This window comes from Cyprinus carpio, chromosome A7 (assembly GCF_018340385.1).
Source record: "Cyprinus carpio isolate SPL01 chromosome A7, ASM1834038v1, whole genome shotgun sequence".
NCBI classification, from domain to species: Eukaryota; Metazoa; Chordata; class Actinopteri; order Cypriniformes; family Cyprinidae; genus Cyprinus; species Cyprinus carpio.
The window spans coordinates 3626352-3642915 of record NC_056578.1 but is presented as its reverse complement, the minus strand read 5'-3'; the positions used below and the strand labels follow the sequence as shown (position 1 = coordinate 3642915).

Sequence of the window (16564 nt, the reverse complement as noted above, 5' to 3'; positions counted from 1 at the left end):
CTGATCTGAGCTTTATTCAGGAAAACACAGCAGCTCTGCGAACAGCTGATCAAACGCTGCTGTTGTAGCGGCGTCCTCCTTACAGGAAACTAAACGAGTTCATGAACCGACAGACACACCGTGACACGCGTGTGGGAGGAAGTGACCTCAGAAACCACTGCTGCGCTTCCTGAGCAGAGATCGATAATACTGAGAAACTCCATCAATGATTCACTTCAGAGCACGGACACACGTACATTCAGCCAGTAACTCCAATAACATCATGATCTGGGTCTCACTGATTCAGAATAAACACAAGCAATCTGAGTGTGCATGAATCTAAAGACTTTGACTGCAGCAGAAATCCTGCTATCATTATGATGAAAAAAACATTAACAACACCTCCGTGCTCAGTTCATCTGCTGTTAACCGAACCTGTGGAGTTTATTTCTGACGTGTTCTCAGGCTAGCATGATCAGGACTGAAGCGTGTAAACAGTGACACACACACTGGGCTTCAAATCAATATTACTCAGAGAGTCTTATCAAAGACAGCAGCTCGACAGCCGCCGCGGGCGACACACGCCTCAAACGCTCTTCACGCCTCCAGATCTTTCTTCTGTAGAGACACACGCGGGAACCTTCAGAGCCATCATCTTCACCGATGCTTCTCTCACGCGCGTATTAAACCTGTGAAGAAAACACGGATATTCACCTGCCACGTCATCGACGAAAGCAACACCTGAATGACAGAAAAGATGATTCAAGAACAAAAACTAATGCATCTGGACGCACCGTTCGCTCCACTGGACTATAAAACACATGCTGACTTTCAGAAATCAAAACGTCCTTCCCTGTCCAAAAGAAGAAATGAAAGAAACTGAAGTACAAAAACATCTCATGATGATGATAAGAATCCCTCCTGCCTTCAGTGCCATGTGTGTGGAATATAAACGTGTGTTATGGATAATCTTAATGAACTTGATGAATGTGTGTGAGTGTGTGTGTGTGTGTGTATATGTGTGTGTGTGTGTGTGTGTGTGTGTGTGTGTGTGTGTGTGTGTATGTGTGTGTGTGTGTGTGTGTGTGTGTGTGTGTGTGTGTGTGTGTGAGGTGTGTGTGTGTAAGTGTGTGTGTGTGTGTGTGTGAGGAGAGTGTGTGTGTTTGTGTGTAAGGGAGTGTGTGTGTGTGTATGTGTGTGTGTGTGTGTGTGTGTGTGTGTGTGTGAGAGAGAGAGTATGTGTGTGTATGTGTGTGTGTGTGTGTGAGAGAGAGAGAGAGAGTAAGTGTGTGTATATGTGTGTGTGTGTGTGTGTGTGTGAGAGAGAGAGAGAGAGAGAGAGAGAGAGAGTGAGAGTAAGTGTGTGTGTGTGTGTGTGTGTGTGTGTGTGTGTGTGTGTGTGAGTTGTGTGTGTGTGAGAGAGAGAGAGAGAGAGAGTGTGTGTGTGTGTGTGTATGTGTGTGTGTGTGTGTGTGTGTGTGTGTGTGTGTGAGAGAGAGAGAGTGTGTGTGATTGTGGCAGCTGGTTTGCTGTAGTCACATGGTCTCTCTGCTCTTCTTCATGTGACTCATCATGTGTTTCTGAAGCTTCATTCTCTCTCTGGTCACACTGATGTGGAGATGAGACAGCAACGGGAGAAATACAGACACAAACCAAGACTGAGCAACCGCATCAGCACCATCACACAGACCGACCAGCAGTGCATTATGGGAAGATAAAACAGTTAAATACAATTAAATCCAGTCATAAAAGGGCAATGACTTCAAGGGGTCAATTATTATTTCTAATAATAATTATAATAATTCCCTGGGAATCGAACCCATGACCCTTTGCGCTGCTAACACAATGCTCTACCACTGAGCCACAGGAATATTCAATATACATATTTCTACAGGTCAGTAAGTATTTGTTAACTCGAGTTATTAAAGACACTGTCACACTCATCAAACCTCAACCCACAGATTCACAGCTGCTGGTTTATAAATGACAAACACACGACTAGACAAATGAAACATTAATACTAGTGGATTCAGATCTATGATCAAACCAGATGCTGGACTAACACAAAACACTAAGATCTTGACCACAAGATCCTGATCTTGACTAAGACCACAATGACCTGTTTCATCTGTATATCACACAAACCCATCGCATACAAAATGAGAAAAATTCTCTCTGGTCTGCTCTGGAGAATGTTCTGAACTAATCCATAATCTGGTTTAGTTGATCCACTCTAATCTGTGATAACTGCAAACTTTAATCTCATATCTACAGAGAACATCAGCCTTCCATTTTACGGCCAAGAGAGGAGGAAATATCCAAGATCCTCCAGCCGTCATGAGGTTTAATCCCGAATGTTCCAGAGGCAACGATCATTAGCTGGGATCGGGCAGATAAGGACCGCAGCCGATCGCCAGACCTGCAGTCAGACAAACAAACCAATCGCCCGTGACCAGAAGAAACAGCTTTTCTGCTCCCAGAAGCTCTGAATTACTGCAGAACAAACGGCAAAATGCTTAAAACTCATTCCAGGCGAATCAGAGTTCACGTACACGGTTAGGAAACACATGTGACAGGTTTCGGAGCAGAACGGGGTCATGGCGTTTCCGCCTCATCCATGTGCAGGGCTTTTCTCTTGTAAACGAGAGCCTCCTTCTCCACGGGCACCTGAGAGACGCTCGATCTCATCCATCTAACCCACCTTCTGAGCACATGGTCAGAGCCGCTAATTAGACCAACCCCTGAAAATAGGGCATCTAAGACCCAGCCAGGGCCAAAATCTAGGAGGGTCAACAATTAACCATCCGGCTTAAGCACGGCTGTCCGGGGAGGAACGACCGGCGGCTCCTCAACCACGCGTCCACTCATAATAACAGCAGGTTATCTAACGCTTTACCCTACACATTTATCACTGCCAGTTTCCACATCCACACATCTCTCACATTATTCACAGTCTGGTCATCTATAACAGAGCAGGACCTGAAGGATTGTGGCTATTTATTGAGCATAATTCTACTCATTCTCATGGGTTCTGCACTTGTAACGTGATGACAGATGACGGATGATTGAATGTATTGCCAATTTAAACTTAAGTGACTTTAAACCATTCAAGTGCAAAAAGAGTGAAAATACAGAACTCGTGCGCTCCCTTATAGACTGTTTTCTGTGCACACACACCCTAAAGTTAGAAGCTGCTGCCTCTGAAACAGCGCGCAACGAGTTATATGTTGTGCATTATTGTGCGGAAATAGTCAAATACCCACAAAATTATGTCAAAATGCCTGTCTTGGTGAGTATTCACGTAAACACAGTCGGTATGTAAGCTATTAAGTGAATGTAATTGAGATGCGTGCATGAGGTCTTAAAGAGACAGCAGCCCAAATAAATGTGCATCTTGTTATTGTTTTTGTTTGTGCTATTGCATGTCATTTATTTATATGTTCTTATTTCATTACTTACTGTATACTTGTCTTTTTTTAGTTAAAATGAACTGAATTCTTTGTTTGAGTTTGAGTGCATGTGGTCCATGGGAAACAGTCCTGCCACCACAGTCTCTTCCACAAATCATCTCATTATCTCCTTTACTCGCCCTCGTGGTAATCTGAAGATGTTTTTGAAGAACGTCGGGAACCAAACAACACTGAACCCCACTGACCTTCATTATATGGACTAATAATAAATAAATAAACCTTTATTTCTAAAGTGCTTTACAGATTGTTTCAAAGCATCTTTACAGTGTTGAACAGGAAAACATTGATTCAGTGATGCAAACAAAGCATCTGCTTGAGCCACAGTGAAACAGTGAATTATTACAATTATTATAATGCACTTCATTTATTTTCATAAATGTGCAGATAAAACTCTCTGTAGTTTTGTATTTTAATTTAGTAAAGGTGCTTTGGATAAAAACATCAGCCAATTGAATAAATGCAAATGTAATGAAACTCTTTTTAAAGATGATCAGACTGTTTTAAGTAAAGCTAAATTAACAAGCTGATTAACAAAATGGCCTTTTTGTAATCCAGGTCAGAATCTGACGAGTTCTTGCAGGTTTAGTTCATTAATAGATAATCAGTCATGATCACTCATCTATAACGGTCAAAGATGAGCTGACTCTTCAAACACCAGAGGTCTGCATACTAATCACCGCACAAGCGGTCAGCACTAGCCTTCTGACATTTGCAGGAATGACAGACACCTAATCAGTTTTTCAGTGTTTGTGTTCGTCTCGCTCTCTGCATGTATCTCATAGTTCATTATTCATGTAGCAGATGCTTACAGTGCCTGACTGACCGGAGCTGTGGACCAGATCTCTAGAGTCTCCAGCGTCTCACATCAAGGCCTCTCTGCTTTACTGACCCACACAACACCAGCAAATGTCAGCTGCTTCAATCAGAAAAAAACTGCTTCTGTCCACAAGGTTCTGAAACAATTATTTCTAGTCTCCCTCTTTGCAGAAGCTGCACAGACTCAGAGACTGAGAAGAGTTCAGTCTGAAGTCATGATGTGCTGCTGGAGAAGAGCGCCAGGACAAAGACATACACTTCTGACATCATTTACTCTCACTTTCCAAACACTTTAACCAGTCAATCACTATTGCCTCGTTTGCAGACCGCTGTTCAGATTTTAGTCTACACTATATAGGGTGAAAATTATTATTGTCCTCTTTTAATCTGTTTGAAACATTTGTTTCCTTCATACAGTTTTATTGTTATTGTTTTACTGTATTTAAATGTTCTTTTTGTTATTTGGGAAAAGTTGTTCAAATTGTCATTAAGGGGAAAAGGCTTAATGTTTTTATAACACAATTCAATACCACGATAAAGGTTTAAATTATTGTAATATGAAAATTGATATGCTTGAAAATGATATTGAATGGTGCTGAAGCTTCTGCTGCTCAGACGATAATGCAGATTTCTAACTTCGGCTATTATCAGATTTGTGTAAATCAAGCTGAAAACACTCTCTGGGAACATCCATGAGGCTCCTGCCAATGAAGCGTGTTCTGCCATCATCATCAGCTCACGCACACACGCATCTCCTCTGTTGCCATAGCAACGTGCCTCCCGAGGCATGTTGGGTAGAGAGGGGTAATCCATCAGCAGCGTCCTGATAGATGGAAAACATCCAGATACCTGCGCCTTATCCCCAAACACACACCTGAGGGAAGCACAGCGCCATCAATTACGCAGACAAATCCAGCCTGCGGGGGAATTATGGGTAAATACATCTGGCCCTCGACGGACGCGAGCGGAGTTTGGTCTCGCATCGTATCTGTCAGACACCGGAGGGACCTCATCGGGAGGGTTTGACCTTCAGCATACGGCATGAGAACCAGTCTACATGCTGAACTTCACACGACAGAGCGGCTTTAAAACCACACTGAGCCATTCGACTGCATTCGCTCCATTTCAACTGACTCAAAAATAAAAATCAAACCAACTCATAAGAAGAAAAGAAACAAGGAGGAAGAGTAAATCTCATTTCGCAGCAAATCAAAGCCCCCAGAAGTCGCCAAAACCGCAGTCCAATCTGAGAACAGCCTCGCTGCCGCCGACACCAATCCTCAACATCACACACCTTCTTAAACTGTTAATAATCAGCCGCTTACCTTCCACCGCGTACTCTTCTGTTCCCGGACAGCACCGAGGAGAGAAAGAGAGAGAAAGATTGGATTAGTGCCATGCTTCACAGTCACACATCTGACAATCAGACACATGAATCTTTCAGTGGAGAACTGATCAGATCAAAGCCAGCGAGCAAGAGAAGATGAAATGTCAGGCAGGTTCATTTAAAATGTGAGACGCCCCGCTGAGAAACATTAGAAAAGCAGTGTAAGACAATAGCAGATATGAGTTTCACATTCACACGGGTCAAACGCTCGTCCTGCCGCAGCTCATTAGAGGCGCTCCGCTCGCTCTCGCACCAGATTCATCAGTGTCTAGTTGTGATATTGACCTGAGAGACGCTTAACAGCTCAGCTGAATTAGGTTAATTACTGCAAAACTGTTGGTAAGAAAGTTCCGGAGAACACGACTTCAACACAGCCAACATGAGCCGAATCCGCTCACAGTGAATCTGGATACGTTCACACGTCCAGCCTGAGTGATGAGGCCCACTGACATGAGCTTAGGGACCATCTGTTTGACTGACCAGCTGACCAACGGCTCACACTGTATCTGCCACTGACTGTAGTTTATGTTAACACTGTTCTCAATTCATCCGCCTCCATTTCAACACATTTCCAGTGGTGCAGAAACTAAACATTACAAATCTCATTTTAGTGAAAATGATGAAAACAAATGTAAATGCCAGTAAGGGATGATGAACAGTGTGAAATATTAAATGAAATATCTGAATCACTGATCAGAAAGAGGATTATTGGCTTAAAGGAACAGTTCACCAAAAATGATCATTCTGCCATCGTTTACTGGCCCTCATGTGACTCCAAGCCAGTATGACTTCCTTTCTTCTGAAAAAAAAGAAGAAAAAAAAACACTGGGACCCAAACATCATCGGATCCATTAACTCGCATTATATGGACAAAAATAGACATCTCTCAAAATGTTTTCTTTTGTGTTCCACTGAGGACAGCAAGTTTAAGTTTATTTTTATCTTTAGTGAACTATCCTTTACAGTCTTTACTGAGCAGAGTCTTTAGATGAAGGAAACACACGGAGATCTGAGCAGATCTAGACGAGCGTTTGTGAAGCGTTCAGCGCCTGTGTGAGTGTGAAGGTCACGACTACAGACTAACGAAATGAGTGCTCAAAACATACTTCATTGGCAGTCCAAAGACACACACACACTCACTCTCTTTCTCACACACACACAGTTTCAGCTTTGGTGACTCTATGAGAGAGTGTGTTCATTTATCAGCAGTCTATTCTTTACTGTACGAGATTTTCTGGCCATCAGCAGGTCATGAAGTCTCTGCTCCCTCATTATATTTGGGCTTTGTGTATATTTTTAGATGTGCCCTAAAATCAGAGAAGAACAACCTTCTGATGACCCAGAATCTGCTGATGGCGGTCATTCTGAGGTCAGAGATCTGTGGATCGTGAGTCCTGATGGACAGACAATGTGATATGATACACAGTGTCAGGTTTAGATGTACAAGCTGTCATGTTATGCATCATCTGGCTGCTTTCATCACAGGTGGGAAATAAACACAAGCTCTTTTTTGTTTTTAAGATAGTCCACACAAAATGATCTTTCTGTCTTCATTTACTCAAGCATTAATTTGTCTCAAGCCTGTGAGTTTCTTTCTCCTGTTATATGTTTTCCAGCGGAGGGAAAGCTCTGGAGAGCGGTCGAGTGTGATTTACATGTTCAGATCACGCTCGTGAACGCTGCTGTTAATTGCCTGCGGTGATGAGGTTCTCTGAAGACACGCGTTTAAGTTTCTCTGGAGATGCCGTCAATCTCTGGAGTGTCCAACTGTCCCCGACTGAATTCACCGGGAGAATATAAATGAGAAAATACTCTCATATAACATCTTAATGTGATCTGAAGCAGAGGTGAGCGCTGTTTGCTGGCCTGTAGAGCTCAGATTAATGTTTCAAAGTTGTAAATAAAGGTTATTAGAGTACATTGTGCAAGAAAATACTTTTCTAGTCTTTCTACTTCAAAAACTGCCTTTTTATAATTTTGTACTGTTCTCTGAGGTCCTCTTATAATGTTATCAAGATTATTACATCATAATTGAGAAGTAATAGTCTGTTTTCTGTCTTTCTGTTTTGACCCTCATCAGAGCACTCTGTCTGAATAGATTTGGAGGATTGTCTACGTGTGTGTGTGTGTGTGTGACAGCTACAGCCTTCACAGATGGACGCTGCTGTGATTTAGGATAAAAACCATAAATACTCGGTACATATATAAAGATCTGTAATAACAGACAAAGCAATAGTGAGCATGTAATAAAAGTTGCTCACACTCGTGTGGTGTGACGTATTCGTTTTCTTTCATCTTAAAAAGGGATTTGTGGAGAGAGAGAAACATCAGCTTGTTCTTCTGTGTTTTCTCAAAGGTTCTTCCAGGTCGGATCCGTCCAGATGATAATCGGTCCGTGGTGTGAGTGTCCAGCGATTATTGATGAGACGTGAGAGTTGTGATGTAGATGTAGACAGGAGCCAAACCATACAAGCTCTTATAGACAAACAATAGGACCTGAAGCTGTTTCCTGTATGAGAGGAAGCTGGTGAAGAGAATCAGCACAGGAGAAGCTCAATCACATTACCACTGAAGACGTGAGACAGAGGATTGTGTAACTCCCAAATAAAGTGCACTGTGGTAATCAAGTCTTGATGAAATAAAAATGTGTTACAGCCTCCAATTCATTAAAAGTAAAAAACACAAAAAATAATCTCCCAATCCTTCTGAGTTGATAAAAACAGCCTTTGACCACAGGATTAATATAAGGGCTGAAACGAAAAGGACTCTCTTGAGATCAGTCAGTCCTGGAGCTTCATAAACGCTTAGATGTAAACTTCACAAGTGTTAAAGTCAATCATCTGTCTGAGTTGGGTCCTCCTGAAGTGAGGTTTGTTCAGGTTCTTGTCATGTTTCCAGTGGAGAATCCACACTGAGCTCTAAACACTCTCACGGCCGCCATCATGAAATCTTAATAGCGGGAGGGAGGGAGACAGATTTATGAAAATGAATAATTCACCAGTGTTTTCTCTTCTTCCTGTGAAAGCTCTGAGGACTGAATATTTAGAGATTTTCAGCTTATTTACTCTCACATGCTTTTCAGATGCACTGCTGTGTGTTCAACAGTGACTGTACTGTATGTGGAGTACTGTACACTGTCTGCTAAATTAAGAATCTCATTAAGAGCTTGTTATGATTTGAGATCGTAAAGCTTTGTTAGAGGCATGTGATTATTAGATGCACGTCAGTGACGTTACTCGGTTGTGATCATTTGCTTCAGCTGATGTCATCAGTCATTGTTTTTCTCTCACTGAACATCCTCTTTCCTTTAGTAACGTCAGATACGGCGAGTTCAGTTAGCTCTCTACTAGTTTACCTGTGTTAACTAAGTCATCACACAGTGTGTGAGTGTGTGTGTGCGTGTGTGAGTGTGTGTGTGTGTGTGTGTGTGTGTGTGTGTGTGTGTGTGTGTGTGTGTGTGTGTGTGTGTGTGTGTGTGTGTGTGTGTGTGTGTGTGTGTGTGTGTGTGTGTGTGTGTGTGTGTGTGTGTGCGCGTGTGATTGTGGGTGTGAGTGGGGGGGGGGATTGGCTCGGTCTCACTCCGGACTCCAGGTCAGAGTCTCCTCACAGTGGTTCTGATGGCACTGAGGGAATGACTGACCTGCATCACTCCATCATCTGTCCTCATTCCCCCGTCGGCCATCACTGCTCACACACAGCACAGGTGTCATGACATGGAAAATCTAAATGTCCCTAACTTAACTCACATCATACAGTGTTCGACAACAGCAGGCGATCGCTGAGGCTGCACTGGTTCAGTATAATAGCACTCATACAGCTCTATTACAGCGAGCACATTCGGTCGAGTGAAGTTCACCGATCACAGCAGTGCACGTTTACTTGTGTTTGTAAGGGTGGTTTCCCTGTAGGATTGCCGAAACACTAAAGAAACACCATCAGCACGATGGTATGATACTGTACATTCCTTGTCTTTTCCCACCCACTGCCACTTATACCAACAATGGGAATAAGCGCAGTTAGAATAGCAAAATATGTAGGAGAGCGTTGCTATTGTGATTATATTGTACTGAAATAGACTGAACTTAAATGTTAATGTTGAATCAAGTTAGCTCATAATTTATAAGTTAAAATGGTTTAATAACAATATTTCATTAGGGTTACACTTGAATTGATTACAAAAAATGGATGAGGGATGGTAAAACATAAACAGTTAAATGAAGCCAGCATGTATGTTACCTGAGAGAGAGAGAGAGAGAGAGCGAGAGATGGCTGCCCCCAGAGCAGAGATCTAGTCAGTAAAGCCGGTTCCCTGATTAGCGTTAAATCGCCATCACCTGCATTCAAATGGAGCGGCATTTAATAGACAGAGCCGTAGATCACTGACAAGCTACGCATTAGATTCAATAGATTCAAAAGATGAATCGCCTTCGATAATGAACGCAATATTGCGTAGCTTTTCAGCATCATTACTCCAGTCTTCAGTAATTTATTTCTGTGATGTGCAGCTGCATTTTCAGCATCATTACTCCAGTCTTCAGTGTCACATGATCTTCAGAAATCATTCTAATATGATGATTTACTGCTCATGAAACATTTCTGATTATTATCAATGTTGAACACAGTTGTGCTGCACAATATCTTTGTGAAAACTATGATACACTGAGTTTGGGTTAAAAAATGCAATTTTTCATCACAGGAATAAATTACATTTTACAATATATTACAATAAAAATCACTTACTTTAAATTGTAATAGTTCACTGTTTTTACTTTATTTTTGATCAAATAAATGCAGCCCTGGTGAGCAGAAGATACTTTTTTGACCACCAGTGTATAATATATACATACAAAGATCTGAAATACAGAGAAATGTTGTCTTAATGCAGAGAATATGAGTCTGAGCACTGCGTTCTACATTTGTACAAAATTACTGTCAAGCTTCATGTGAATTCAACTCAACCTGACAAAATAATGAAACAGGAGTCCAGACACCACTAATCAAACCCTGAGCGTCGTCTGTCGATTACAGAACAAGCGGTGAAAAGCTCGAGAGGATCCAGACCTTCACTGCTTCAGAGAACATCAGTGTTATTACTCTCCGTGAACAACAGGAGCACAAACTCCATTCATTCTAAACTGCTGTAGAAATGCTGAAACCAGTCAGGAGCTCTGGCTTGTTTTACAGGAAAATATATCAACATCCTCAGTAGATATAAAGATTTCATACAGGGTTCTTGAACACATTAAGCAAACACCAAATATTATTATCCACACTATTTCTGTATTATCCCATTACCATGATGCAAACACACACTTAATTAAGAGCATGCGTTTATATTCTCAACTGCTTCACTGCTAAACTGCTAAAGACTTCCTCATGTTCAGCTCAGATTGTCCAGCGTGGATCCGTCCTTTCTTCACGCTGCTGCTCGTGTCACGGTGAGCACATCTAATGCTCTCAGACAGTCGTGTCAAAGCCGACGCAGTGACAGTCTGACAGGCGAGAGAACAGTGACCTCTGCACGCGCTTCAGAATAAAGGTCCTGACACGATCTGCTCATCCAAACACAGGACCGCTGCTCTGGAGATCAACAGAGCTCTTCAGATCAGATGCTTCACACTGAAATATAACTTCTTTAAACATTATTAAACACTCATTGTTTTTCTGCATTCAGAAGAAGAAAACAACTGCAGCATACAAGTAGGGTGAGGAAATAATGACAGGAGGTTCATGTTGAGGATGATCTGATCCTTTAAATCGGCTCCAAAAAGACATTAAACTCTCAAAGGCTTTTTTTGCACGAGCAGAACATCAGGAAACTAACGAGCAAACATCTACAGGACGCTTCATCTGGAAAACACTCCACTGTGGTCCAGGTGACTGTGTTATTCTGCTCCACAATTCAAACGGATGATTCGATTTCCTCTCATCTAGCTATTTTAGCTCAAATGAAAAATGAATTTATGCAATCATGAAGAGATTGATTTTTATGTAACTCTGAAATCCAATCAGTTTTTCCCCAGAGACTGAGAAATCAGCGTCTGCTCTGTAGGAGTCTGATGCTCTAATATCCTTATGAAACAGGACACTGCTGTATTTATAATGTCCAACAGCAGCCCTTACACAACACACACACACACAGCAGAGGGAAAGACGCTCATTCTGAGGTTTTGAAACTCTTTTCAGACAGATGTGGGCTTGTGTCTCCTGTAGGAACATCTGGGAGGTAATTATAGAGCGCAGATGTAATTGCAGAGGTTTATCGAAGAATGCGAGTCTGGCGTAATGCTGGAGCGTCACCATGGAAACACGGCTAAAAGCCTCGAACTGACGCTCACGTGGCACTCCTAGACCATTATTAGCTGTGAATAATGGACTAATTACTGCTGATGTTTGTGCCCGCTGGCCGTCTGCAGGAACAAACCGTGAGCTGGAAATCTGGACGAAGAGCGTTTGGCTCACGTGAATCTGTACGTTTGTGTAGCGCTGCATCACCGCGCTCCTTCCCATCAATCAACGTCCGCTCGGCTCTCATCTGCAGCGTCTCGGAGTCAAAACATGTAACCCCGCCTCCTGCTGTGATTGACATGTGTCTTCACCAACAGTGACAAACGCCTTTGGCAGCCTTTCAGCTTCTGCCCCAAACAGCCGAGGCGCTCAAACAATCTGCCTGTGTTTGTTTGGAAAGCTTGAGATCTCGGTTTCTCTCAGCTGTAAATAATACAAATCACATATCACTCTCATCCCATCCCAGAAAACCTTTCTACAGATCGCAGCTCAACACAGGCCAAATCTAATCTAATCCATCAATGCTGAAAACAGTCGTGCTGCCCAATATTTGTGTGGAAACTGTGATACATTTTATTTTTCAGGATTCACAGATGAATAGAAAGTTCAAAAGAACAGCATTTATCTGAAATAGAAATTTACTGTAACATTATACATAATAAACATTATAAATCTTTACATACACTTTTGATCTATTTAATGCGTCCTTGATGAACAAAAGCAGCATTTTTTAGCAGTTTATCACAGTTTCCACAAAAATATTGAGCAGCACAACTGTGTTCAACATTGATAATAATCAGAAATGTTTCTTAAGCAGCAAATCATCATATTAGAATGATTTCTGAAGATCATGTGACACTGAAGACTGGAGTAATGATGCTGAAAATACAGCTGCACATCACAGAAATACATTACACTTTAACAGAGATTCACACAGAAAACAGCTGCTTTACATTAGAATAATATATATATATATATATATATATATATATAAAATACTGTATTTTTATCAAATAAATACAGCCTTGGTTAGCAGAAGAGACTTCTTTTTAAATATTATTAGAAATAGCATTCTCTTTTCATAAATACCATTTAATTAGATTACTATCCTACATTCAGTTTATTGGGTAAACTATAAATGAATAATACATAACAGGACCTGAAGAGAAAATCATCAGTCATTTACTGATCGTGCAGCAGGGTTGAAGGGAAGTGTGAAACACTCGTCCTGGTGTCAGGCCGCTCAGACAGATCAATGATGTGGAAGTGTTTCATTCTTACAGTGACTCTGAACAGTACAGTAAGTCTGGACATGAAAACAATGCAGCAAGGTCAGTGAGTCGGGCAGATGTTGTCCTGTTCGCGTCTCTCACTGACGGCAGCAACTTTCAGCATCTGCACCGGAGCTGATTTCACAGTCTGATCGATATACATAAACACATCTTTATCTGCTGGCCTCGACTGGCAGGATCTTCAAGGGTGAGCCGTGACTTTGGTCCTCACATGAACACAGAAAGCCTGAAAGATGAGACGCAGTGAGGAGCAGCTGACAGTTCATCAATGCTGCTCGTATATTAGTATCGACAGCAGCAGCCGGTGCGGGAGGGGCGGGGCTTATCGCAACAGACCAATCAGACAGAGCAGGGCAGAGCTTTATCTCCTAGATATGACATCAGACGACCTGACTGGACGCAGGTAAAGAATCAACTAAAATAGCTTCACATAGCACTAGATATGACTGTGTTTTATCTTTAAGAACAACGATGAAAATCAACTGCATTTCAAACTGAAAGCACAGACTGGCACAGGAATATTTCTACATTAAATCTAATCAGATCCATCATCTTTCCAGCCTGGATTACTGCTCAGGACACACACTGAAACACCTTCGCTGCTCCTCACCCGACCCGACCCTCCTGAACTCACTCACATGAAGACTCGTCCTCTGAAATAAACTCTACATTTACTTTAACAAGCATCTGCTAAATCAGTAGACGTCGATGCAGTGAAAATCTTTTAAACCTGGATAGTTCCGGGGTTTGAAATATCAAAAACATTATGTCACAAAATGAAGAGATTGTTCGGATTGTGCTCTATTTCTAGATCTATTTCTTAATCGAATGTAAGTAAACGAGTGCTACTGATCATGTGACTCTTTGTGCTGAAGCTGAAGATGCTCTTGATCAGGGGCCACCAGTAGCTCGCCAAGACGTCTTTTTCATCCAATCAGATTGAGCTAATATAGGTCTGTACCACACCCCCTCCACGGCAATTGAGGTTATTTTTTTAATAATGCAGTATTAGCTGGAAAACTTTGTTTACATCAGGATGAATAAAGACATCATTCATGCAAAGAATGGGAAAAAAATACTATTTTCATGAGGAATGGGAGAGAGCATTTTTCTTTACAAATGTAGGCAAAAGATGTGTTCTGTGTGAAAACATGACGAAAGGCAGATTGCTGAGAGTAACTGTATGAATTAATGAATTGTATGCATGCATAAGGGGAACCGACTGTCTTCAGTAAGGTTTCGATGGCATTTACTTTTCAGCTTCCCTCAGAGTAATGCGTAATAGAGCAGTGCTGCTGTTTTGTTGTAAATTTTAACCGGTACATAGAAAATTGGCTGCCTTGTTATTCAAAGTGTTGGGATTTTTAGAATGCATATTAGCTTATGTAGAACAAATTTATGGAACAGAAAAAATGTCATTTATTATTCTGACTCATCCTTTTCATAAAAAAAAAATAAAATAAAAAAAAATAAAAAAATAAATAATTAATAAAATGATTTAAAGGCTGAAATGTGAGGTCTTTCATTTTATGAAACATGTTTTGGTAACACTTTACAATAAGGTTCCATTAGTTAATGTTAGTTAATGAAAATACAGTCGTTCTTTATTAGTTCACGTTAATTCACAGTGCATTATCTAATGTTATCAAGCACAACATTTGATTTTAATAATGCATTGGTATGATTAAATTAACATTAGCTAAGATTAAGAAATGCTGTAGAAGTATTCTTCATACTTAGTTCATGTTAACTAAAGTTAACTAATGAACCTTATTGTAAAGTGTTACCCATGTTTTGAATAGTTTTTGTTCATTTCAAATCCAGCCATTGTTTTAAAGTTTTTATTTCAGTGTGAAAAAAAGAAAGCGCATAGTGCTGCTAATTTTATTTGTTTGTTCAACATAAAACTTGGTGAGATTATTTCAGTGTGTATTAGTACCTTTTTTTTTCTTTTTCTTTTTTTTTTACGTTTCCAGCACATTTGAACAGTTTGAATTGCTACATTACATGAATGAAATTACAATTACATGAAAGAAATTAGGTAGAGAGCCCTGCTCTGGATCGTCTCAGATGCTGCTGGATGATGATCATCAGGTGCAGTTCATGTAGAGACACAAACGCCATGCACATTAATAGTGTTTAATAATTATTTAAATAATAATAAAATACAATTCTAATAAAACAGAACAGAATTCAGTCTGATTAAACACACAAGCCTTAATCTTGTGTGCTTGACAACAATGTTTTTATATTTTTTATTCTTTACTCCTCTGCTTCTCCCTACCAAACTGGATTCAGTTTTTTCTGATTTAATCCCGATTTGCATGTCAAAACTGCACAATTATTGTGGTGACCTCAAATAACTGTGATTAGATCAAGTAAGCAGGATCAGATGTCTAATCAATAAATGTGATGGGCCTAATATGAAACTTTACTAAATTAGGAAAAAAGCAAATAGAAATGTTAACTGGTGACGAGTGAATGCAGACTGCACATCAGCTGCCGCTCTGTTCACTGGATTCACGCTGTCTGTGTCACTGCAGCACTTGTGTTTTCTGAGCTCACGGACAATACAAATGAACACAGCAATTCTGACTCTCTATCTCCTACATGTTTAGATAAAGCGTCCGTTCGCTAACGGTCCTCATTCTAACCCTTATTAAATTCTGGCCAGCACAGCTGCATTTCTCGGTTAATCACGCTGCCAAACACAGCAGGCCTCTCTCCTCCTAAACGCTTCACATCGCCAGCAGCAAACAGACTCATCTCAGCTCAATGAGACGTGCCGAGAAACGCTAATGAAGAGAGAAAAACAAGAACGCAGCACCTCGTCTCTGTAACCTTTACCGCACTGTCATTATGTGTTTACTCACAAACACCTCTCATGTCTGTCTGTCTGCTTCAAACCACAGCCATGCTAACACTGCTCACGCTGCACCTCCTGACCGCCGCCTAAAAGATACGCCAGCGACACGTGAGCTAAACATCCGCGCAACTATATCATCCGAGTAGCTGCAGAGCCGAGTGTATAAATAGAGGCGGAGAGGATTATGGGACATTTCACTTTTGAATATGACTCACTCATCGACGACGCTGTCATTCTAGCCAAATTACCAAAATAGATGCTCTGTGAACACCATGAGAATATCTGACTGTCAGAAACTTGTGCAGGATGTTCTCGCTGTCTGAACGTCTGGGAGGAACAACACAATGGGGGAGAATCCATTAATGCAGATATCAGCGCATGATCGGCGTCAGAGAGCTCCGCCTAACAGCACCGAAATGTCAGAATGTCATTATGTTCTCCTAATGTTGCTCACATCCTCCAGCTA

General features: G+C 41.1%; 1 protein-coding gene across 1 annotated transcript in view; it reads right to left on the bottom strand.

The window, feature by feature from the left end:
• LOC109061935 (neurexin-2-like) overlaps positions 1-16564 on the bottom strand; it is a 124925-nt gene that overhangs the window by 31508 nt on the left and 76853 nt on the right. The window contains exon 3 of the mRNA XM_042759340.1: positions 5591-5608. Coding sequence (XP_042615274.1) covers positions 5591-5608 — 18 coding nt within the window. The remainder of the gene's footprint in view (positions 1-5590; positions 5609-16564) is intronic.